At 42.6% G+C, this 26,877-nt stretch overlaps 1 protein-coding gene and 1 pseudogene across 2 annotated transcripts in view; one reads left to right on the top strand and one right to left on the bottom strand.

Annotated features, from left to right (window-relative positions):
• Positions 1-26,877, bottom strand: part of PCYT1B (phosphate cytidylyltransferase 1B, choline) — a 117,357-nt gene that overhangs the window by 69,781 nt on the left and 20,699 nt on the right. Inside the window, exon 1 of one of the 2 annotated variants that reach the window (XM_053579790.1) lies at positions 12,038-12,367. The exons of the other annotated variant lie outside the window; for it this stretch is intronic. Within the exon in view, the coding sequence (XP_053435765.1) occupies positions 12,038-12,154 (117 nt within the window). The 5' untranslated portion in view covers positions 12,155-12,367. Of the gene's footprint in view, positions 1-12,037; positions 12,368-26,877 lie in introns of those variants that run through there. 2 annotated transcript variants of the gene reach the window in all.
• On the top strand, positions 21,828-26,349 carry LOC128577899 (R3H domain-containing protein 2-like; annotated as a pseudogene).

Here is a 26,877-nt window from a genome sequence, read left to right on the forward strand (position 1 = left end):
TTGAATAGATGAAAGTAAGGAAGAATAGAAGGAAAGAAAACCGAAGGAAGGGAAATAAATCTAGCCTGTATTGACCCTAAACCCTGATTTATCCACCTCTGGATATAATACATTCTGTCTGCTTCCCCTCTCAGTCAAGCTTCCACTTCTCTACCTCCTAGAGGCTCCTCAACCTACTGTCATCTGGCTTCTGCTCCTACCACTTCACTGAAATATCACAATTGACCTCTTTCTAAATTCAGAAGAGACTTTCTTTTTATTTCATTTATCTCTCCTCTGAATTTAATTCTATTGGACATTCCCTCCTTGGAATTTACTCTGCCCTTGGTCCCCTGATCTCCCAGCTATTTGAGAAATACCTTTCTTCCTTTCATAAGCCTTACCTCTATTGGTTCTTTAAATAGTCTTCCTTGAGGTTCCATCATGGAAAGATTCTGGGATAAAGTAGATTAACTTAACCAGACTTGATGTAGAGACAGGCAGATACAAGGAGGATTCTAACAGCTTTAATTACAGCACTTCTATTTCTTCCCCCTCTAAGACCCTGATAGGAAGGCTCAGGGTCAGTTACTTTGTAGGTTTAGCCCTGTAATAGAATTATCCAGAGGCACTCTTTGTAGCTAAAGGATCACATTTAGATCCACGTCCTTCTTAGTCCAGAAACTGACTCAGTTTCACTCTAATCAATTTTGCTACCTCAATTTCACTTCTTTCTTCTCCATGCTGAGATTTCCCAGATCTACATGTTAAACTTGGAACTCTCTCCTGAGTTCCAAAACCAAACATTATATTAACTAGACACCTCCAGGTGAAGTCCCCATGGTATCTCCAACATAACTCTCACGAACTCTTCTCCCCTGGTGCTCCCATTTCCTTGATGGCACCCACCAGCTGGATCCAGAAAAGTTTTCCTTCATCTTTCTTAACCTTGCCCCATTCTCAGACTGTTATCAAATCCTGAGGCATTTACCTCTCTAAATTCTTGCATATCCATTCAGTTTTCTTCTTCCCCACTGCCCCTCCATAGCTTCAAACTTATTAACTCTGATCTAGATGACTGCAACAGCCTCCTAACAGAGGCTGAAACAGAATAAGAGCATAGAACATATGAATGCAAAACACAAAGAAAAAGCTGTTTCAGTTATGACTACATATATATGTGTGTACGTTGTAACATGAAAAGTATTTATCGTCCTGCACAGGGCCTGGCAGGTATCTGAGCTCCCTTTAAAGTTACTTGTGGGGAGGGGGGAAGACAATTGGCAGGAGGGAGGACATGAGGTGGGATCTCACCTAATGTGCACCTGGTGAGGATGTATAACATGCCCTTTTGGGCTCTTTTACCTAATGTGGACTGGAACTGGAACTTTACCCTGGAAGTAAGAACAATGTAACCAAAAAATTTGTACCCTCATATTACTTTGAAATAAAAATAAATAAATAAATAAAGCTACATGTGGCCACTGAGCACTTGAAATTAGCTAGTCTGAATTGAGATGTGTTGTAAATGTAATATACGCATTAGATTTCAAACTAAGTATGAAGAAGATAAAATATCTCATTAATAATTTTTATATTTATTGCATGTTGACATATTTTAGATATATTGTATTAAAAGATCTTATTAAAATTAATTTCACCTGGGCGGCACCTGTGGCTCAAGGAATAGGACACCGGCCCCATATATCGGGGGTGGCGGGTTCAAACCCAGCTCCGGCCAAGAAAAAAACTGCAAAAAAAATTAATTTCACCTGGCTTTGCTTTTTTAACTTTTTAAACTGTGGCTACTAGAAAAATTTTAAATTATATATGTGGCTCAAGTTGCATTTCTATTAGCACTGCTCTAGAGGCCAGAATGTGCCACCCACAATGGGGGCTTAAGATCCCCTCAAAAATAGACTGATTTTTTTCCATGTCCCAAAATATATTTTTAGGTCAACAAATGGAATTTTCTCTTCAAATGTGGGGAGTTGTCTCAACTTGGGGAGAAGGTTAACAGAGCCCTTCCCACTGGGAAGCACTTCTCCTCAATGGATAAAATATAGCTTTTAAGAAAGTCTAATATGGGTGGCGCCTGTGGCTCAGTGAGTAGGGTGCCGGCCCCATATACCAAGGGTGGCGGGTTCAAACCCAGCCCCAGCTAAGCTGCAACCAAAAAATAGCTGGGCGTTGTGGTGGGTGCCTGTAGTCCCAGCTGCTCGGGAGGCTGAGGCAGGAGAATCGCGGAAGCGCAAAAGTTAGAGGTTGTCGTGAGCTGTGTGACGTCATGGCACTCTACCCGAGGGCGGTGAAGTGAAACTCTGTCTCCACAAAAAAAAAAAAAAGAAAGTCTAATATATTACAGTCAAATTGACAAAAAAGCTCTCTTAAGGGACTTAAGTGTCCTGGCATGCTCCCACATACCAAACTACTGCTTCTGTTAAGTGGAAATGATCTTTAAGGGCAGTGGCTATGGATTCACTTCTTTTCTTTCTCTCCACAGAACCTGGTGCATTACTGTGTCTGGAAGTTGTTAACCACCTGGCTGACTGTGGATCCCATAGGTAGGGGATGGTAGGGGTTGGTAGGGGACGGTGGGGGACTGAGTTTTCTTTGAGTTACATTCTAAAGCCCTGCATCACTGAATACTTTAAATCCTCTCCACTGCCTGACAAAGGACATATACACTCTTGATTTTTGTATGCTCAAACACCAAAATTAAACCCAAAAAACTACCTATCTTCTATTTGTTTTATGTTCATTTCCTCCATAAGGAGTTCAGCATTAAGGCTTGGTGCCTATAGCTCAGCGGCTAGGGCTCCAGTCACATACACTGGAGTTGGTGGGTTCAAACCTGGCCCAGGCCTGCCAAACAACAATGACAACAAAAACAACAACAACAAAATAGTTAGACATTGTGGCAGGTGCCTCTAGTCCCAGCTATTTGGGAAGCTGAGGCAAGAGAATTGCTTAAGCCCAAGAGTTTGAGGTTGCTGTGAGCTGTGATGCCACAGCACTTTACCGAGGGCAACATAGTGAGACTCTGTCTCAAAACAAAAAGATTTTTTAAAAAAGGGAGTTTAGCATTAAGCAAATGGGAAGTTGGAGGGGGAGTGAAAGAAAAAACTTAAAAGAATGGAAGTAATTAATTCATTAATTCTTTGCTCAATACATCTGACTATTATCAATCTGCAAGAAATGGACGTTGCACTTGGATGGAAACCAGTAGGAATATGTCTAATAATAACCTTGGGCAGAATTCCAGTTGACCACAGTAAATGTCCAGGGAAGCTCATGTTTGTTTATTTTCACCAATGCAGCATATTAAGAGTGTCTTGCTTTTAAAATGTATGCTGTTCTGGTTGACTAACTAGATAGTGATACTAGTAAAAGAATCCATTGATGTTTCTGGAAATTTGGTCCTCTTTCTGAGCACTAGCGAGTAAGTGTCCTACCTCCCAACTGACATAATGCACCTTCTGCAAGACAGCAGTCTCTTGGCACTGCTCCACTTTGAAGTAAAGCCTGAAATGAACTCCTGCTAACGTGGCATATTGAACCAGCCCTTTTTAATTTCCAAGGCCTTCTCAGTTGATCCATGATACATCCATCTTCATGGAAGTGACTATCACAGGGTAGAATTACAAATTCCTTCTGACAACATAATGTACCTCTAGGAGAACTTGACCAAGGTCATTACATTAACCAAATCCTTAAGCAAACATCTTTCAGGGTGGCTGAGCCTTGTTAGAAAGGGTTTATGGTGTGGCGGCCGTAGTTCAATGGGGAGGGCGCAGGCCACATATATCCAGGCTGGTGGGCTTGAGCCCAGCCCCAGCCAGCTAAACAACAATAACAACTACAACAAAAAAAGCTGGGCATTGTGGCGGGTGCCTGTCATCCCAGCTACTTGGGAGGCTGAGGCAAGAGAATCACTTAAGCCCAAGAGTTTGAGGTTGCTGTGAGCTGTGACACCACAGCACTCTACAGAAGGCGACATAGTGAGACTCTGCCTCAAGAAAAAAAAAAGGGTTTATGGAGTACCTACTGGTCCCCAAGGCTTTGTCTAGGCATAATCTGAGAGCTGGGGAGATATGAAGATACAGTCCTCGCCCACAGGTATCCTCATACTTCAGGAGTTAGGTTTCCAAAAAAGGCTGTTACATTATATCACACAAGGCCACTCACCTTCTCTTCTTTTATTATTTTTATTTATTTATTTTTGAGAGTTTCACTATATCACCCCCAGTAGAGTACCGTGGCATCACAACCTCATAGCATCCTCAAATTCTTGGCCTTAAGCGATTCTCTTGCCTCTGCCTCCCAAGTAGCTGGGACGACAGGTACCCGCCAACAACACCTGGCTATTTTTTATTGCAGTTGTCATCGTTGTTTTGCTGGCCCGGGCCAGGTTTGAACCCACCACCTTCGGTGTATGTGGCTGGCACCATAACCACTGTGCTACAAGCACCGAGCCTCACTTTCTCTTCTTGACAGTCAAGTTCACAGGTCACATCATGTTTAAGCAGGTAAATAGTAAAAATGAAAAACAAGCCAAGGATCAAGAATAAACATTTTGACAACAAAAAGAAGAGTTCATCTCAAGCCAGAGTATCTGGTAAGATGGTAAGGGTAATAAGATTACATTCCTGAAATACAGGCTCTATCATAAAACCTCAGTAATATTTTGTTATTTCTTTTCTAATTTTTGTAAGTATTATTTCATTCCATTTACTGCTTTCCTTTCTTATATTTTCTTCCAATTAAGAATAAGGCAGGTGGAAAAACATGTATTCTTTCAGAAAATTTCCCCTTGAAACATGATTCAATCATATCCTCAATATTATTTCTATTTGCTATTTATAGGTATCCTAAATACAGTAGAACCTCTGTAAGTTGGCCACCCAAGGGACCACAAAGCTGGTCAACGTACAGAAATGGTCAAAACAAGGAACTAGACCTACTGTACTGATATGTACATGTGGTGCGTGTCCAGTCTATGAAAATAAGTCTAACTTAGGATGTGGTCAGTGTAGGGAGGTGGTCAACCATGGAGGTTCTGCTGTATAGATGACTTTAAAGTCCTGTTTATTCAAATATTCCAGCTTCCCTGTTCATTTCAACAACTGGGAGAAGGAGCCTGCCCTCTGAAAGGGAATCTAAGTGTGGAGTTTTATTCCTAAGCAGGCCTCTGGCAAATCTTTTATTCATTTTCCAAAGTTAGTTAAGCAACTCAGTAGTCACACCCTACTGATAGCTGTGGTGCCAGTGACTCACGTGTGCTTTAGGGCAATATGTTTGGGTGCTGGAAGAAACACAAATTTTTTTATGTAATTTGAAAAATGAAGATATTAACAAAGGTACAAGATTAACAGAAACTACTAAAAGCCATAAAAAGAAATTTTAGGGACTTGAAGAGAAACTTCTCTGAAGAAGACAGGCCCATGGCCTACAGACATATGAAAAAATGCTCATCATCCTTAATTATCAGAGAAATGCAAATAAAAACTACTTTGAGATATCATCTAACTCCAGTAAGATTAACCCATATCACAAAATCCCAAGACCAGAGATGTTGGCGTGGATGTGGAGAAAACGGAACACTTCTGCACTGCTGGTGGGAATGCAAATTAATATATTCCTTTTGGAAAGATGTTTGGAGAACACTTAGAGATCTAAAAATAGATCTGCCATTTAATCTTATAATTCCTCTACTAGGAATCTATATACCCAGAAGACCAAAAATCACATTATAACAAAGATATTTGTACCAGAATGTTTATTGCAGCCCAATTCATAATTGCTAAGTCATGGAAAAAGCCCAAGTGCCCATTGATCCATGAATGTATTAATAAATTATGGTATATGTACACCATGGAATATTATGCAGCCTTAAAGAAAGATGGAGACTTTACCTCTTTCATGTTTACATGGATGGAGCTGGAACATATTCTTCTTAGTAAAGTATCTCAAGAATGGAAGAAAAAGTATCCAATGTACTCAGCCCTACTATGAAACTAATTTATGGCTTTCACAAGAAAGCTATAACCCAGTTATAACCTAAGAATATGGGGAAGGGGGAGAGGGAGGGGAGGGAGGGGGGAGGATGAGTGGAAGGAGAGTGATTGGTGGGATTACACCTGCGGTGCATCTTACAAGGGTAAATGCGAAACTTAGTAAATGTAGAGTATAAATGTCTTAACACAGTAACTAAGAAAATGCCAGGAAGGCTATGTTAACCAGTGTGACGAAAATGTGTCAAATGGTCTATAAAACCAGTGTATGGTGTCCCTGATCACATTAATGTATACAGCTATGATTTAATAAAAAAAAAATAGATCTGCCATTCAATCCTATAATTCCTCTACTAGGTACATACCCAGAAGACCAAAAATCACATTATAACAAAGATATTTGTACCAGAATGTTTATTGCAGCCCAATTCATAATTGCTAAGTCATGGAAAAAGCCCAAGTGCCCATCGATCCACAAATGGATTAATAAAGTGTGGTATATGTACACCATGGAATATTATGCAGCCTTAAGGAAGATGGAGACTTTACCTCTTTCATGTTTACATGGATGGAGCTGGAACATATTCTTCTTAGTAAAGTATCTCAAGAATGGAAGAAAAAGTATCCAATGTACTCAGCCCTACTATGAAACTAATTTATGGCTTTCACATGAAAGCTATAACCCAGTTATAACCTAAGAATATGGGGAAGGGGGAAAGGGAGGGAAGGGAGGGGGGAGGTGGGCGGAGGGAGAGTGATTGGTGGGATTACACCTGCGGTGCATCTTACAAGGGTATATGTGAAACTTAGTAAATGTAGAATATAAATGTCTTAACACAATAACTAAGAAAATGCCAGGAAGGCTATGTTAACCAGTGTGATGAAAATGTGTCAAATGGTCTATAAAACCAGTGTATGTTGCCCCATGATCGCATTAATGTACACAGCTATGATTTAATAAAAAAAAGTTGGAAATGAAAAAAAGTGTATAATAAAAAAATAAGGTGTCAGTAATTGGTGACAATGAAAAAAAAAAAGAATGGAGGAAAAGGTATCCAATGTACTCAGCCCTACTATGAAACTAATTTATGGCTTTCACAGGAAAGCTATAACCCAGTTATAACCTAAGAATAGGGGGAAGGGGAAAAGGGAGGGGAGGGAGGGGGGAGGGGGGCGGAGGGAGGGTGATTGGTGGGATTACACCTGCGGTGCATCTTACAAGGGTATATGTGAAACTTAGTAAATGTAGAATATAAATATCTTAACACAATAACTAAGAAAATGCCAGGAAGGCTATGTTAACCAGTGTGATGAAAATGTGTCAAATGGTCTATAAAACCAGTGTATGTTGCCCCATGATCGCATTAACGTACACAGCTATGATTTAATAAAAAAAAGTTGGAAATGAAAAAAAGTGTATAATAAAAAAATAAGGTGTCAGTAATTGGTGACAATGAAAAAAAAAAGAATGGAGGAAAAGGTATCCAATGTACTCAGCCCTACTATGAAACTAATTTATGGCTTTCATATGAAAGCTGTAACCCAGTTATAACCTAAGAATATGGGGAAGAGGGAGAGGGAGGGGAGAGAGGGAGAGGTGGAGGGAGGGTGATTGGTGGGATTACACCTGCGGTGCATCTTACAAGGGTACATGTGAAACTTAGTAAATGTAGAATATAAATGTCTTAACACAATAACTAAGAAAATGCCAGGAAGGTTATGTTAACCAGTGTGATGAAAATATGTCAAACAGTCTATAAAACCAGTGTCTGGTGCCCCATGATCGCATTAATGTACATAGCTATGATTTAATAATAAAATAAAATTTTAAAAAAGAAATTTAAATTTCATATTTGTACTTATTGCTCATTCTCCTCATCAACAAACTTTGTCATTAAATAGTTAACATATACCTTAAGTTATTAAGGAAAATCATTTGCAAAGTAAAGTTGAGCTTTGAAGTGTAAATCCAAATTTAGAATATAACCCTACAGTTATCAAAGTTTGCTAATGCAAGGGAAGGCACTTCAAAAAAAATTTGGAGTGCTTATAAATTAATCGCGAGCCCCTCTTTAAACGGAGCCAATTTTCAGTTGCCCATGATAATAATGAACAACATGGGAACTTTTTTTATCAAAAGTAGATCAAAACACTTGCTTCAACAGTTCAACTTCTGTGCATCCCTATCACACCTGCATGCGTGTATGATACACATGCATGTGCACACACACTTTAAACCAGAACTGCCAAAAAGATGGGAATGGAATGTATCTCACTTATGAGTGTCTTACAGAGAAAGGATCTTCCACGTTTCAGATGTAGAGCTCTGGGTTCAAATCCCAGCTCTGTTCCTTCAAAGCAATGTAACCTTTGGGGAAGTTGCTTTACCCCCTCTGAACCTCAGTTTCCTTATTTCTAAAATGGATGGGAGGTGAAGGTGAAATCTTTTCAGCTTTGCATGGTCCTTGTGAGCTATCACCTGAAATAAATTGCACAAGTGAAAGTAGAAAGCAACTTGAACTTTCTTGCTTCCTTGATTTTCTCTGCCCACCTTTCTCAGGCAGAAGTAACCAAGGAGTAGAATAGCTAAGAGGTGAAAAGGAAAGGAGAAGCAGTAGACCCAAGAGACTGAAATGATAACAAACTGGACTGGATGCCACCTGTCTCTCCTCTGCCTTTTGTCTCTTTTGGGAAGTGGCAAATTTGAACACTGAGTTTACTTTTGGCCCAGTGCAGTAATAAGCACTTCCACTCCCAACTCCTTGGGAGGTTTAGGTGGGAAGATTGCTTGAGCCCAGACATTCAACACCAGCCTGGGCAACATAGTGAGACCCTATCTCTACACACACACACAGTGATTTTTTTTTTTTTTTTAGAGACAGAGTCTCACTCTGTTGTCCTTGGTAGAGTACTATGGCGTCACAGCTCACAGCAACCTCCAGCTCTTGGGCTTAGACGATTCTCTTGCCTCAGCCTCCAGAGTAGCTGGGACTACAGGTGCCCACCACAAGGCCGGGCTATTTTGTTTTGTTGTTGTTGCAGTTTGGCCAGGGGCCGAGTTCAAACCCGCCACCCTCAGTATACGGGGCCGGCGCCCTACTCACTAAACCACAGGTGCCGCCCCACTCAGTGATTTTGTAACACACTTTTAGCAGTCGTTCTTTGAATATTAAACTATAAGTTGTCAAATGGCCCAAAGAAATCCTTTAGTAACAAACTTACTGGGATGTTTTGTATCCCCTAAGAATATAGTTACTGGTCAGGCACTGTGGCCGGTGCCTATATTCCCAGCTACTTGGGAGGCTAAGGGATGAGGAGGATTGGTTGAGCCCAGGAATTTGAGGTTACTGTGAGCTAGGCTAACGGGTGGCATTCTAGCCTGGGGCAACACAGTGAGACTCTGTCTTAAAAAAAAAAAAAAAAAGAACTTAGATGCTATATTGCATATGTTATTCAGTAAGTGGCTAAAGTGCTAGGTATCAATTAGTATTAAACTGCTCTAAAAATATATATTTGAAAAAATAGAAATATGTGAACAAAAGCCCAGAAGGCTTTAATATAACTTCCTTGGATTTCCTGCTTTTTAGGAAGTTGTTCTAAGCCTGCTTGGAACCTTATTAAGAAATAATAGTTCCGGCTGGGTGCCCGTTGCTCAGTGGTTAGGGTGCCGGCCACATACACTGGGGCTGGCGGTTCCAATCCTACCTGGGCCTGCTAAACAAGGACGACTACAAGAAAAAAATAACTGGGGGTGGCGCTCGTAGCTCAATGAGGGGCACACCAGCTACATACACCAAGGCTAGAGGGTTCGAACCCTGCCTGGGCCAGCTAAAACAACAATGACAACTGCAACAACAACAACAACAAAAATAGCCAGGAGTTGTGGTGGGCGCCTGTAGTCCCAGCTACTCGGGAGGCCAAGGCAAGAGAATCGCTTAAGCCCAAAGGGTTTGAGGTTGCTGTGATGCCACGCACTTTACCCAGGGTGACAGCTTGAGACTCTGTCTCAAAAAAAAAAAAAAATAGTTGGGCGTTGTGGTGGGCACCTGTAGTCCCAGCTACTCGTGAGGCTGAGGCAAGAGAATCGCTTAAGCCCAAGTGTTTGAGGTTGCTGTGAGCTGTGATGCCACGGGGGCCACGGGACTCTGCCGAGAGCGACATAGACTCTGTCTCGAAAAAAAAAAAAAAAGAAGAAGAACTTAAATGCTATATTGTATGTATTATTCAGTAAGTGGCTAAACTGCTAGGGATCAATTAGTATTAAACTGCCCTAAGAAAATGAAAATACATTTTAAAAATTAGAAATAATGTGAACAAAAGCCCAGAAAGCTCTAATATAATGTCCTTGGATTTCCTGCCTTTTTTTTTTTTTTTAAAGACAGAATCTCAGTATGTCGCCCTGAGTAGAGTGCTGTGGTGTCACAGCTCAGAGCAACTTCAAACTCTTGGGCTAGCAATTCTGTTGCCTCAGCCTCAGGAGTAGCTGGGACCACAGGTGCCCGCCACAACACCCGGCTAGTTTTCGGTTGCAGTTGTTATTGTTTAGCAGGCCCAGGCTGGGCTGTAACCCGCCAGCTTTGGTGTATGGGGCCGGCACCCTACCCACCGAGCTACGGGCGCCGAACCAGATTTCCCACTTTTCAGGAAGTTGTTCTAAGCCTGCTTGGAACCTTATTCAGAAATAATAGTTCCGGGCTGCGCCTGTGGCTCAGTGGGTAGGGCGCTGGCCCCATATACCGAGGGTGGCGGGTTCAAACTCGGCCTCGGCCAAACTGCAACAAAAAATAGCCAGGCATTGTGGCGGGCGCCTGTAGTCCCAGCTACTCGGGAGGCTGAGGCAAGAGAATCGCTTAAGCCCAAGAGTTTGAGGTTGCTGTGAGCTGTGACGCCCCAGCACTCTACCGAGGACGACATAGTGGGACTCTGTCTCAAAAAAAAAAAAAAAAAAGAAACAAAGCAAAAAGAAATAATAGTTCCATGATGGGTCTGCCTTCAAGTCTGTGAGCCCTCATTTTGAGGGTTCACAGAAAATGCTACATCACAAAATCCTTTAACAAAAATAAATAAATAAATTCATCCCAGGGTCAAACTCCCTAGCCAATCAAAATATTGCACCTTTTAAACTTGGGGGACATCTCTAAAGAAAGAATAGCTTTAACTACTGTGTGTTTTGGATTTGGGGGTTCCAAGAGAAGGCCCCCCTAAGTTCCACATGACTTCAGGTCACAGAAAAACCATCGCCTGTTTAGTGTTTTGATTCCTTGAGGACACAGGCTGAGGTGGGTGAGAAGGAAGTTCTCCATCTACCCAAGGGATCGTAAGCAGTGGCGGAGAGGCTGAATGCATTTGGGATCCCAGTCACTGGTCGGAGGATGAGTTCCCCGTTCCCACACTTTCATTATTAAAGGCATGCAGTCCCTTCGAAATAAATGTACCTTCCTCAGGTTTCCACGAACTGAAGAGAAACCTTCACAGCACGCTCTGGAAATTTCTCACAATTCATTTGAAATGTCCATTATTTCTAAATACATCATCGGGGGACTCCTATTTATTTATTTTGACATTTTGAAACGAATGAGGAAGTTTTGCTTCCATGTCGTTTTCGTTTTGCCCAAACTGGCATTAGGCACAAAAATCAGTTGGGGGACGAATCATTCCTTAACTAGGATTTAGAACTTAACAAGGGACCCGTCCCAAGCTTTGTGGGGAGAATACAATTTTAAAATCGCAGTGTCGGGTGTTTACCTTCTGACGAGAATACACCTTAAAGGAAAAAGGCCATCCCCTCTTCCCCAAACACAGAAACACAGCCCAGACCCCAAGCAGCCCCTTTCCTACCCAGCCAATACAATAATGCTTTGTAAGCTGAGAGCAGCGCCCGGTATAGAAGCTAAGTATAAACAGCTGAGGAGAATTAGGCGGCAGCTCCATTCTCATTTACATGAAAATCCTCTAAGCATCGTTTTCCTCGCTGGCTGCGGGCGCTTAAGGAACTCTTTTATGCCATAGCCACGCATACATTTACATCCTTTGTCTTTACTTACCAGTCGAGGCTGTGGGCATGTGTGCTCTATCTCCTCCATGGTTTCTGAGGGAGGCTCATTGGAAAGGGATTTTGGGATACCTGTTTCTGACTCAGCATCAGTGGTAAGTACTGGCATGGCCAGTGACTGCTCCCTCCAGCTCTACACCCTCAGTGAGTCTCCTCCCAGGCAGAGAATGTTTTTCTTTGTCACGTATTTTTCTCTTCCCTACCCATCCCCCTTCTTCCCTTCTTTCTGTCTTCCCTGGGGGAAGTAAAGAGGTTACCCCCCTCCCCTTTCTTTCTCGGAGAAGCCAAGAGGCAAGGCCTCAGTTTATCACTATAACAACCAGACGGCACTAGAGCGGCTGGTGCGGGATACAGTATCCTCATTTGCATGGAGCGCGCTGGTTGGCTACTGTCATCATAGTACCACTCCACCGGGGAGCGGCTGGGCCTCATTGGCTGGCCGGCTGTACCCACGGGGCCTGAACTTGCTGCTTTTGTTTTTTCTGTTTAATTCATTTGCAAAGGTCTTGGTCCGTTCTGGGCTGAGGGACCCGGGCTGCACTACTCAGATAAGATAAAACCGCTTCCTGAGGGGCCCGGGATGCCTTGAGAAAGAACATAGCAGACCTCCACTAAAAAAGGACCATGTCCTTGGCATGAGTATATAATGTGTTGTAGTCGGGATATTTGCCAAATAGGAATCACCTTGAAGACAAAGCCACTTTTGAGTCTAAACTCACTGTGGCAATTGCCTGCAGGCCTCTCTGGACATTCACCGTGGGCACCTGAGTGTTCAACCCCTAGACTGCGTGCAACAAGAACACTGGCAGATCCCCCTGGGGCCTGTTGGAACCCTGAAGCCTACCCCTGAGGCTGTCCCAGGACAAACTTCGAGGGAGGTAGATTGTCTTTGACAATTGCCCTCCCCAGTGACTTCCTACCTCCACCACTCTTCCTCCTCTCCAGTTATTCTGAGTTTCCTCAAAAAAGTCTTGCTGTTGCTTGCTCTTCAGTACACTGTTTCATGCACTGCTCTATAAATCCTTTTGCTCCTATTTTACCAGTCCTGGTTCCCCTTAACAGGCAAATGCCTATGACGATCAGAGAAACATCCCACATGAGATGTTAAAGGTGATGTGCCTTAATGTCTAAATTCTCTGGGAACATCCACATTTTAAGAGGGACATTCTGAAGACACACACTCAAAGAATAAAACTTAACAAAGGTATCCGTTCTAGTGAAATGTCGCACTTTTAAATATTAGTAAAAATCACAATAATATCAATAACATTTATTAAACACAAGTACAATGATAAGAAATTTACCTAAATCTTGTTTAATCTTCATGAGAACCCAAAGAAGTAGATCCTACTCTTATCCCCATTTTACAGGTTCTCAAAACTCTTAAATAATGGAGCTGGGATTTGAAGGATTGAGGGGGGAGCAAGGATGCAGCAGGGGTTGTAAAAAAATAAACTAGATAGGAGTCCTCTTAAGGCAGGTCTCTCCCTGGGCTTCAAAATATTTAACTTTGACTTACAGCAGTGGTTTACATCCAAGTGGCATTCAGTATCAGCAACGCCAACAGCAACATCACCAGGGAACTTATTAGAAATACAAATTATTGGCCCATGCCAGACCCCAGACCTGCTTCAGTGGGTCTGGGTGGGGTTGGAATTTGCTTTCTGGGCGGTGCTAATGTTGAAGGTATAAGAACCATTCTTTGAGAATCAGTAGCCCAAAGGATGGGATAAAAATACCAGCCTTGCCTTCCTCACAGAATCATGGAGAGTAAATGAGATATCCTGTGAATGTACTTTGTAAATGAGAACGTGCTGTGCTAGCGTAAGAAGACATTATTTTCATTATTCCTTAAATAAGCAGAGGGCTAGCCCTAAAAGAAGAAAATGAATTCTGCTGCAGAGAATTACAGTTTGATAGGTATAGATCCTGCCCCATTATGTCAGAATGACATCACAGGACAGCATTATTACCTATGCACAAGAAAACTCCAGTGACACAGGCATTCCAGTGATGCTTGGGTCATCTGAAAAGGAGCCAGTTCCTTCCTACCCTGCAGCCATCCTGGAAGCAAAAAACACCTCAAGCTGCAGATTTAGCTCTACAGCCTGAAAGAGCCCAGCCCTGCATTAGATTTGGGAGCCTCTTTCCCATCCACACTGAGTGACGTGGAAGTGATGTGGTTATGTTAATCTTAATATTTTCTTTGCCTTTGAACTGTTTCTCAAAGTGTGGCCCCAAAGGAGCAGCAGCAGCAGCAACTTTTCAGAAAGTCTGACTCACTCCAGACCTACTAAATCAGAAACTAAGGTGGAGCCCAGGAATCTGTGTTTTACATTCTGACACATGATAAAGTTTGAGAACCACTGCCTTACAGTCTCTTGTTCATACTGGAAAGCACCTAACTCCCACTATATTCTGAACCACTGAGTTAATTGGTCTTCTAATTCTCTAGAGTGGGAGGCTCACCTGTTCACCTGTTTAGCAGAGTTCTGATATCAAGACTCTGAACCATGCCTTTATATCCTCAGCCTTTGCCATCTCAAAGTGGGCAGATGATCCTTTCCTCCCCTCCTCATCTTCTTTGGTCCCATCAAACTAAGATGCCACCCCTGCCAAGGATGAGTATCTTCATTGTGTTACCTACGTCAGATCCTAAGCTCTCAGTGCCACTTTGTGCTAAATCCAAGACCCACCTGACACTTAATCTTCCAAAGTTCTTGAACCTTGCAATTTAGACTTGTCTAACTGCCCTGGGGGTCAGCTCTATAATTAATTCCATTCCCACTAATCCTACTTGAGCCTAGTCTTGGTTTCCTCCTACTCCTTTCCCTGAAGTCTGTTGATTGAATCCCAGCATGTTTTGCATTCCCGATGGCAGAAATAGACTCTTTAAAGCAACATTCTTGAGAGGAATCTTTACCACATCTACCCACTTTGGAGACCAGTCTTGGCTGCTGCTGCAACCTGATTTGAAAACTTTTTAATAATACTCGAATAGGTTATTTTACCTCAGGAGCACTGTGATGCTATCAAGACATTTAGCTGTGAATGACCAGTTAATTCCACACTATGGAATTAGATATTCCATACCCCTGGGGTATGGGGGGTGATTATGAAGGATAGCAGGAGGGTGTGTACTGCAGTGATGAAATTGTTCTATATTCTTATTATGGTAATGGTTACACAGAATCTATGCATGGGTTGACATCATTAAAAACTCCTTGGAGGACATTTGTCAGTAAATGCTAACAGCCTTTAGGATGTTCATACCCTTTGACCCAGGGATTCCATTTGGGAATTTAGTCCAAAAGAAACAATCAGAGAAGCACACAAATAATTATGTACAATGATGCTTAATGCAGAATTATTTATAAATGGCAAAAAGATACAACTTACAGCAGTAGTAGGAATGGTTAAAGTAAACAAGAAAGCATATGTATATAATAATATAGTATTGTATTTGCATTAAGAGTCATGCTTTTGAAGACATCCTAATGTTATTGGCACATGTTAACTTACATCGTTGAGAAAAGCAGGCTACAAAATATGGTTCCAAAAGCATGATCCCAATTATGTGATATATACGTGCATAGAAAAAAGCACTGGAAAGAAATATACCAAGATGTTAACAGTGAAATCGTTAAGCTGTGGGGTTATAAGAAATTTTTGTCTTACTTTTTTTATCTCATCTAAAATGTCATGTTTTACTTTAAAAAAATCTATTTTTCTATCTATAGCAAGTATGGAAACATAAGCATATATTATTCTTATAATCAGGGGAAAAAATAACATTTTACCCTCTTCTCCAAAGCATCAAGGGCTGGGTATTAGTGTGAGGGTGAGGCGGAAGTAGTAATCTCATGAGCAAATAGAAAGATATATGGATCTCAGAGAGAGGAAACAAGAGAGCTAGAACTGAGGAACACAGCCAGAGCAGAGATCTATTCCCAGTTAGCACAGGCAGAGGAAACTGTACTGGAGACAAGCAGGCTGTTCAGAAAACCCCCAGGGAATACTTAGAGACAGGACTGTTGAATCCTATAACCTCTCCAAGTGGGACCTGCCTTCTGTGAGAACGTATTAGTTCAGCGCTGCTTCTCAAAAGCACCATCAATGTTATTTCTACCAAGTCCAGGCGTGGTGGCTCACGCCTGTAATCCCAGCACTCTGGGAGGCCAAGGCGAGTGGATAGCTTGAGCTCAGGAGTTCCAGACCAGCCTGAGCAAGAGCGATTCCCTGTCTCCACTAAAAACTAGTCCTGGTGGGTGCCTGTAGTTCCAGTTACTTGGAAGGCTGAGGGAAGAAGATCACTTGAGCCCAAGAGTTTGAGGTTGCTGTGAGCTAAGATGATGCTACAGCACTCTACCTAGGGTTACAGGGTGTCTCTCTCTCTCTCAAATATATATATATATATATATATACACACACACACACACCCTGTTGCCCCGAAAATAAGACATCCTCCAAAAATAATACCTACTTACAGGGAAGATAAGACGTCCCCTGAAAATAGTGCATCCTTTGGGAGCACACCTTAAAATAAAACACTGTCTTATTTTCAGGGAAACAGGGTATACATACATAATTTCTACTATTTCTTGAATGCCTCTTAGTTCTTAGCACTATGCTAAGTACATCTCATGGAACACTTATAACCCACATGACCCCTGCCCAAATAGGTAGAGTTGCCCCACTTTGCAGATAAGAAAGCCAAGCCATGGAGACCTTCACTTAAGCTTGGAAGAGACATACAAATAATATTCTTCTTCCTACAAGTGGTCTTTATATCAGCAACATCAAATTGTTAAAAATGCCATTCTCAAAGGTCTTCAAGGGAAACCAAAAATAATCTATTTGGAGCAGATGCTGTCAGAACCCTCCTCAAATCCCCTCAGACCTTACTGTAGTGACTATGGGTGTTACCACAATCAACATCTGGCCTATTGCTTACTGACAGCACCTGCATCTCTCCACCTAAGGGCTTTATCTGGTCATTCATTAGAAACCCCTGCCTTCCCAACTCCATGGTTGGGGCAGAACTGAAGGACCAGAAAATGTAACAGCTCACAACTCTAAGAGCTCTCAATCAACAACTGATAGGTGTCCGTGTATAAATACCCTGGTTCCCTCAGCCATTAAGTGAAGTAACTCCAAATTACATGCTCTATGCTCACTTCCATAGTTCCCCAGTGGTATTAAGTTTCAATTCGCCATAGTGGTTGCTTGCTAAACAGCGCACCCTTCTATCAACTGCCTTCCTTTCCTTGTCTCATTTGCCCACACTCTTGTAGGTGTTTCCTGGGATCACTTCCTAAATAAATTACTTGAACTTGAATCCTTCTCTCTGGGTTTGTTTCTGGGATCTCAAACTAAAACACCATTCTAGTGGCCCCCTCATAAAATTCTAATATAATGTTTCTTACGGGAAGGATACCTTTCATATCCTCATTACATATGGAAAAAGTGAATCACATATAAATATCTTTTAGCCTATTTTTTTTAAGTAGGCATTACTTTTAAGCTTTCTCTTCTTTAAAAGTAGATTTCCTTTCTATTTCCCCATCTTTAATCTATTCATGCTACTGGAAATTTTATATCCACTGCATAACAGAAAACTTACATTTAGCTCTAATTTGTATGTCAGCACAGATATCATACTGCTCTTAATGTTTATCAAGAAGACCACATTGAAAACCCTCATTATAAATCCATCCCCCAAACTACTATTTCTACCACATTTCCTATTTTATTTTTTTCTTCCTGCTTCAGATTTACCAAACAAGGAATTTATTACAAAGAAGGAAGGAAGATGGGAAACACAGGGTGAAGCTGACTGAGAATTTAAGATTTCCCAGAAAGCGTTATTACCGCCTATGGAATTTTATTATTTTTGCACCTCTATTTTGAACCACTTTCTCAATTGTTCATATGTGGCTTATGGTTTGGGCCTCAAACCTGACATTCCAGAAAAAAACTCTACCATACTAAGTAATGAAATCCATACATTAATTCCTTTTTAACCACTCAAGGAAAATTATGGTAATAAAAATATTTTGCAGTGGAAAGCATTTCACCCCTTACTTGGTGCTTTTACACACCTTATTATGTCATAATACCACTCTGAAATGACACATTTATTTATTTATTTATTTATTTATAGACAAGAGTCTTACTCTGTCACCCTGGGTAGAATGCTGTGGTGTCATCATAGCTCACAGCAACCTCCAACTCTTGAGTTCAAGTATCCTTTTGCCTCAGTCTCCCAAGTAGTTGGGACTACAGGTACCTGCCATGATGCTCAGCTAGTTTTCCTATTTTTAGTAGAAACCCGGTCTCATTCTTGCTCAGGTTGGTCTCGAACTCCTGAGTTCAAGCAATCCACTTGCCTCAGTCTCCCAGAGTGCTAGGATTACAAGCGTGAGCAGCTGTGGGCCATGACATATTTTAATACTGAAAAATTTTACGTGAGCGAACCAATTCAGAGAGGTTAAGTGACCTGACCATGGTCACACAGTAAGTGGTAGAGTGTCACTTTAATCCAGGTCTCTTCTTCTTCTTCTTTTTTTTTTTTTTTTTTTTTGAGACAGAGTCTCACTTTGTGGCCCCTGGTAGAGTGCATCATAGCTCACCATAGCAGCCCCAAACTCTTAGGCTCAATTGATTCTCTTGCCTCAGCCTCCCAAGCAGCTGGGACTATAGTCACCTGCCACAACACCTGGCTGTTTTTAGAGATGGGGGTCTTGCTCTAGCTCAGGCTTGTCTCAAACTCGTAAGCTCAGGCAATCAGCCCACCTCAGCCTTCCAGAGTGCTGGGATTGCAGGCATGAGCCACCGTGACTGGCCTTAATCCAGTTCTCTTCAATCAAAGTTCAACATTCTTACCAAACTAATGCAGGTCAGGGGAACAAAGGTGAACAATCACACATTATTTATTTATTTATTTATTTATTTTTATTAAATCATAGCTATGTACAATCTTGCTGGAAAAAAAAAAAAGTTCAACATTCTTTTCCACCAAACTACACTGCCTCACTGTTTGATATATAGTAGCTATATTTGCTTTATTAACAAGGTTGCTGAGCTAACTTGCATATCTCATCATCCAATATAATCCCTTCATCCCTTTTCTATTGAATTTTTATAACATGAAGCACTCTTCACTTTTTTCATTCAGTTCATTTCATATCTGTGCAACCATGGATATGGACTTATTATAGGTGTTTGAATTTACTTATTACAGAAAAATAAACACAGACTCACCAGTGAGTCAAGAATGGGACTGATACAGGTTCATGACCTATAAAGGCCATTGGAGGAAAAATAATAGATACAGAAATAGTCAAAACTTCAAACCCAATTTTTCTGGAAAAAAATCAAGAAGACAGAATGAAAGTGCTTTGTTTTATTCTTAAAATAGATTTTCTTCTTTTTCCTAATTCTATAATAACCAAAAAAAAAATTGACCTTCACTCATTCATTTAACCAAAATTTATTGAGTCTTAGCATGATTTTAAGGTACTAGGAAGCAACTGCACAGACCCAACATGACAAACCTACTGCATAAATGAAGATAGGCTAAGAAAATGTCATCTTACATTTTATATTTGAAAGAAATAAATATTTGACAGAAGTCAGAGAGATGAGCAGTAAGGAGCTCCAAAATTCTCAGCACTCAAGGACACCATTTTGGTTGCATCTGTGTTTGAGGAGGTCTTAAAAGAGATTTTTTTTTTATTAAAACAAGATGTATTTATCTAAATGTTGATGATAAAATCAGATGTAAATACAATATATTCTGTTTTGCTCTAGCAAAACAGATATGATGGCAGGGTTTTTTGCATAAATTAAAATTGCCCTTAGCTAGAATAAATCATTCTTACTGACATTAGCAGCTGTGTAGTCTGTAAAGAATTATTGTTGCTATTACTTGGTGGTATTTATAAACACTTTTATTTTCTAAGTACTTTACAATCACTTATTGTCTAATTAATATCTAATCATCTGTTTACGAGTAATAATCACACATGTAGCGCAGTTTAATCAAAACTCCAAATGCAAGCACCATCATACTCAAGAATGCTGCGTAAATTTTGGTCCTTTTTTCATGGGGTTTGAGTCCAGACATACAACCAAAACAAATAATACAACAGAAAAAAATGGATCCAGATTCCTCACTTGAATTTGAGCATAATTTGGATCCACAACTCTTGCACACCACATATATTATCTGAATGTCAGTGGATAAGTAAGACTGTAGGTAGTTTTCAACTATAGGTAATAGCTCAATTTCACACACATACAATTTTAATTTATTTAACAAAATTGAATGATAGTTTATGATAAAGGTACAAGGCCAGTCATTGATTAACATTGAAACTACAAGTCACGATAACTGTTTCAGTGATTTTAATGAAAAAGATAAAATGTACCAAAGGTGGCTCAGGGAGCTTCAAAGTTAATAATCTAACCAGGTTCAAAGCTAGACCAAGCTGATCAGTACAAGCACTGGTCAGTCAATTAGCCAACATAGGTGGATATACTGCTGTCTCCTCTCAGCCTCCCTAAGTGTTATTCTATAAGCAATTATAGGATTATAGGAACCATGAAAGGATTTTTTAAAGTGGGTAAATGATATGCATTTAAGGCTTTTTTTTTTTTTGAGACAGAGTCTCACCTTATCACCCTTGGTAGAGTGCGTGGCGTCACAGCTCACAGCAACCTCCAGCTCTTGGGCTCAGACAATTCTCTCGCCTCAGCCTCCCAAGTAGCTGGGACTACACACACTCGCCACAACGCCTGGCTATTTTTTTGTTGCAATTTGGCCGGGGCTAGGTTTGAACCCACCACCCTTGGTATATGTGGCCGGCACCCTACTCACTGAGCCACAGGAGTCACCCGCATTTAAGGCTTTTGATACATGGTTTTTGATACTACTAGCAAATTGTTCTCTGGAATGGTTGACCAGATCTACACTTCTTCATATACTCCTAAGAATTTGTCTTTCTTGGTTATTGATCAGCCATAACCAGTTTTCCTCCTTGCTGTACCAGGTACAGTTTCCAGTGTTGCAGCAAATACTGCAGGGTATTGAGGATTTTGCCTGGGGCCTTCTGAATGTGATATGAATGAGTTTGACTGGGAAGTGAGTGATCAAGACTGAGGCCAGGGAGGATATATTCATTCACAAGTAAACTACTATTACAATCCTCGAGCTTTAGCCTAATAGATTTTGAATGACGTGGTCTCCAAAACGATATTTTATCTTGCAAAATCTACCCTCAGAATCTTCGATTGTTCAAAGAGAGATCTGGTTTAATCTAATCTTCTGTATTAGTTTCCTATGGCTGCTGTATCAATTTACCAAAAATTCAGTGGCTTAAAACAATGCAAAGTTATTCTCTTAAAGTTCTGAACCAGGGTCACAAGTCTGAAATGGGTCACTGTGGACTAAAATTAATGTGTCGGCAGGCCTGCATTTCTTCTGGAGGTTCTTTGGGAGAATTGTTTCACTGCCTTTTCCAGCTTCTAGAGGCTGCCTGCATTCTGTGGCTCCTAGCCTGCTTTCTTCCATCTTCAAAGCTAGCAATGAGTGGCGTAACTCCAGCCTCTGTACATCCTCTTCTCTAAGCCTTCTGCTTCCCTCTTTCACTTAAAAGGACCCTGGTGACTACACTGGGTGACTCTGAATAATCCAGGATCTCAAAATCTTTAATTTAATGACATCCTTAAAGTCCATTTTGCCATGTAAAGTAACATAGTCACAGGTTCTGGGGATTAGAATGCAGACATCTCTGGGAGGCCAGTACTCTGCCTACCACACATTCCAGTATGGGCTGGACCTGGTATCTTATCTCCAGATATTCTGAACAATACATTGTCTGTAATTTCAAATACTTAGTAATTTATGAAACCTTTTTCTGTGCCAGGCACAGACATTATGTCCAGTTTGCAGATAACAACTGGTGCTTCGAGATGTTAAATAATTTGCTCAAGGTCGCAGAGGTGGTCAGTAGCAGAGCCAAGTTTTAAATTTGGGGCTGTTGGATTTCAAAGCCCCCACTTGAGGCCATGTGTGGTGGCTCATGCCTGTAATCCTAGCACTCTGGGAGGCCGACGTGGGTGGATTGCTTGAGCTCAGAAGTTCAACACCAGCCTGAGTAAGAGCAAGACCCCATCTCTAAAAATAGCTGGATGTTATGACAGGTGCCTGTAGTCCCAGCTACTCGAGAGGCTCAAGTGAGCCTAAGAGCTTGAGGTTGCTGTGAGCTATGACACCACAGCACTCTACTCAGGGTGCCAGAGTGAGACTCTGTCTCAAAAAAAAAGCCCCCACTCATTGCATGCTGCCTCAGTATCTCAACATTGCCCATGTGCTGCTCATTTTGCTCTCTTTCAATAGCCCTCATGTTGAAAACTTTTCATTTAGTTAGTTTGACATCTAATGATGCAACCTAACTAGATAAAAGCTTTTGTTAAATCTCATATTTGATCTATTTAGTATGTGCCAGTGCAGGATATTATCAGGATATTCAAGATGATATCTTGGCTGGGCATGGTGGCTCACGCCTATAGTCCCAGCACTCTGGGAGGCCAAGGTGGTTAGATTGAGCTCAGGAGATTAAGATCAGCCTGGGCAAAAAGATAGACCCACATCTCTAAAAACAGAGGGCTACTGTGGAGGGTGCCTGTAGTCCCAGCTAACCGGGAGGCTATGGCATGAGGATCACTTGAGCCCAAGAGTTAGAGGTTGCTGTGAGCTATGAGTTACGGCACTCTACCCAGGTCATAGAGTGAGACTCTGTCTCAAAAAAAAAAAAATAGCAAAGGATCCAAGTTCATTTCTTAATAAAGTCTTTCATCCTCTGCCTCACTGCACAAGATTCTCAGCCTTGCTTATATATTAGAATCCTGTTGGGAGCTTTTAATAATATTGAGGCCCAATTTCCAACCCCTAGAGATCTGGTCTAATTGGGCTGGGGCTCAGCATCGGGACTTTTAAAAGTTCAGGACCCCCCCCTTCAGACTTTCTCCTCCCTCCTTTTCTCCCTTTCGGGTTTAGTTCCCTCTTTTCTTCCCCTCCCCCCACTCCTTCTCATCACCCTTTTCCCCTCTCCCACCAGATCCCCTTGCTCTGGTGTCCTCAGCCCAAGGACAACTGCAGCCCAGAAGAGCCATCCCCCAGAAGCATGGCCACTGTGGACTGTAGCACAGTGGCCGTGGGCCAGTGACGGGGGTTAGGGGGAGACTCAGGCTACCTCCCAGCTCGGGCCACCTAAAAGGTCCATAGAGGCTACTGTATAGTATTGCAGACCATTTCTAACAGTAACACTACTCAAGAGACCCTGGAAATAATGAAGGAATCTGGAAAAAAAAAACTGGTGGGAGAATCTGTAAACAAAGACAAGTTTACATCTAAGACTCCGAGTAAGGAAGACATGGAGAAAGAAAGTGAAGATACCAGTTTGCGTCAGGAGACACAAAAGCAGGAATCAAACCATGGTCATGCCAGGAAAGGAGCCAAGTCTAATTCCAAGTTGAAGTTGGTGCACAGGCTGGCAATGAGTGGAGTTCTCCACCCCATTTTGTGATGGGTTACTAGAAACCCAAGATATAATTCAATGGCACATCAGTTACCCCTATGATGAGGAAGACAAGTCCACAAAAGATGTCTTTGAAAAGGAAGACCAGGACAAAAACAAAAAAAAAGGTCTCACGGAAGATGCTATCAGAGACTCCAGCCAAGAATATACTGACTCCACTGGAATAGACCTACATGAATTTCTTGTAAATATACTGAAAAAAAAAAAAAAGAAAGAAAGAAAGAAACCCAAAGGACAGAATGATGCTACTAAGATTAAAACAGGAGATTCTGAAATTTATTAATGGCAACAATAACTAATTCAAAAGGTTCCTTCAGATGACCTCATCTTACCAGATGCTATTATACTGGGTAACTGTCAAACTGGGAAAGCTGTCATGTTCAATAAAAACAGTAATACAAGAATGCCTGAACAGAGGTTCTCAGAACATAAAGGATGAGAAGAATACAGAATTTCAACAGAGATTCATTCTCAAGAGAGGCGATGCCAGTATGGACCAAGATGACAGCCAGATTAGAGTTCCATTGCAGGATGGGAGGAGGAGCAAGTCAATAGAAGAGAGAGAGGAGGAATATCAAAGGGTCCAAGAGAAAATATTTGTCCGAGAGACTGGCCGGAATGGCTATCTAAATGACATCAGGGAGAACCATGAAGGGCTGAATTGTACCTCTAGCAGCCTCCAGAGCAGCAGAGACAGCAAACTCAAATCCCCGGAGCCCTGACCTTGGAGTGGCACAGACTCTGATGGCTCTGTCCGGAGAATGCAACTCCCTGTCACCAAAGCCAGTGGCTTCAGTGGAATCTCTATCCTCACCTGAGGTGACAGCATTGTCAGCAGGAAAGGTGGCAGTGCAGGAGGATCTTTAGGCCAGGTATCGCACTAGTTGCCCCAGAAGTGTGCAACCAGGTCACCTCGTCCCAGTCTGTCCAGGACCTTCTCTTTTATACTGCCCAGCAGCAGCAGTAACTTCCTGCTCTCCCACCCACGCCTCAGCAACAATCACATGGTCTCGCAGGCAGATGACCTCAGCAATCCCTTTGGACAAATGAGTCTTAGCTGCCAAGGCTCTACTGAAGCAGCTGACCTATCCTCAGCTCTGTTCCGCCCCCCACTTATCTCCCAGCACCTCAGCTGATCGACTTCATCATGGCTTCCGCGGAACAGCCCTTCCCCCACTTCCAGCTATTCCAGCTCTAGCCATGCGCCACCTGCTCAGAAAGTCCTGCCACCCCAGGGCTACATGCAGCCCCCTCAACAGATCCAGGTTTCCTGTTATCCTCCTGCACAGTATCCTAACTCCAACTGGCAATGTCAACCTCTTTCTCGCCTGGTGGCTTAGCATGGTCAACAGCTACCTAGTTTATAGCCCATGACGCCTAACCAGCAGCAGGAGGCTTACCAAGGCATGTTTGGGGTCTAGCAGCCACAGAACCAGGGCCTGCTCAGCAACCAGAGGAGCAGTGTGGGGGGCCAGATGCAAGGCATGGTGGTTCAGTACACTCCACTGCCTTCTTACCAAGTTCCAGTGGGTAATGACTCACAAAATGTGGTCCAGCAACCCATGCTGGTCCCTGCAAGCCAGTCTGTGCAAAGAAGCCTCCCAGCAGGGGGTGTACTGGTATATAACAGCATGATCCCCCAGCTCAGCAGAACAATACAAGCCCTTCTGTGGGGTTTCTGCAGCCTCCTGACTCTGAGCAGTACCAGATGCCTCAGTCTCCCTCTCCCTGCAGTCCACCACAGATGCCACAGCAGTATTTAGGGGTGTCACCATCTGGACCAGCTATGGTGGTTATGCAGGTGAAGGTTCGTAATGGAACCCCAGCCCCCCTAGAACCATCCATGGTCCAGTGGAGTCACTGTAACCTATTACAGCATGGACCAGCAGGGTAAGAAGCCTGGAGACATGTACAATCCTGACAGTAGTCCCAGGCCAGCACACAGATGAGTGCTGTGCACTCACATCTCCTACCCAGTCTCCAACACCTTCTCCCGTCACCAACCTCAGCAGTGTCTGCACGGGACTCAGTCCCCTGCCTGTCTTCACACAGTTCCCTGGGCCTGGGGACCCAGCACAGGGTGATGGGTGCTACTCCCTCTTGCACCAGCCATTGCAGTACAATCTGTCCATCTGCCCTCTCTTGCTCCACAGCCAGTCGACGTACACAGTGCACCAGGGACAGGGTGGGCTGAAGCATGGAAACTGGGGCAAGAGACAAGCACTCAATCTACCTCCACTGACCTGGGGATGGCAGACGTTGTCCTGGGGTGGGTGCTAAAGGTGACAGATCTTTCTGAGGGCACCACCTGTACTGAGGTGGCCAAACTCTTCATGCACCTTACTACGTCCAGTGCCAAGATCCAGTGGCTCAAGAATGCTCAGGGGCTGCCTGGTGGGGGTGATGGTGGTGGGGGACAATAGAGGGACTGCCGAGAATGGCTGCCACTCAGACCTCGCTGCCTTGTACACCATCGTGGCTGTGGGCTGTGTTCCCCAGCCTTCCGGCTGCCCAAAATGCCACTCTTCATCTCAACAACTCTGTGAGTTGCTTCAAACTTCGAATGGCCAAAAAGAACTATGACTTGAGGATCCTGGTCCTGTCCAGGACCTTCTCCTTTGTACTGCCCAGCAGCGGCAGCAATAACTGGACAGAGGCAGTAAGTAAGGAGATTCACACTCAACTGGAGCCTGAGCACTAGGGATGTAAACAGATGAGGATGGAAATACTCACATTGGCACTGGACTCCTTGCTCCCCTAACATGGGTCCCCTCCGCGTTGGAGGCACCAAGGACCCGTTTCCTGGAAGACAGTTTTTCCTCTGATGGGAGGGGATGATTTTGATCAGTCTGCAAGCAATTGATTGATCATGGTCTTTGTGCAGTCAAACCTCTCTGCCAATAATAATTTGTATTTGCAGCTGCTCCTTAGCACTAGCATCACCACCTCAGCTCCACCTCAGATCATGGGGCATTAGATACTCATAAGGACCTAAATCCCTCCCATGTGCAATTTACCATAGGGTTTGTGTTCTTATGAGAACTAATGCTGCTGCTGAGCTGACAGGAGGCGGAGCTTAGGTGGTGATAAGAGCGATGGGAAATGGCGGTAAATACAGAGGAAGCTAACTCATCTGCCTGCCCCGACCTCCTGCTGTGAGGCCCAGTTTTTAAACAGGCCACTGACTGGTAATGGTCCAGGGCTTGGAGGTTGGGAACCACAGCTCTTG

Source organism: Nycticebus coucang, chromosome X, assembly GCF_027406575.1.
Source record: "Nycticebus coucang isolate mNycCou1 chromosome X, mNycCou1.pri, whole genome shotgun sequence".
Taxonomy (NCBI): domain Eukaryota; kingdom Metazoa; phylum Chordata; class Mammalia; order Primates; family Lorisidae; genus Nycticebus; species Nycticebus coucang.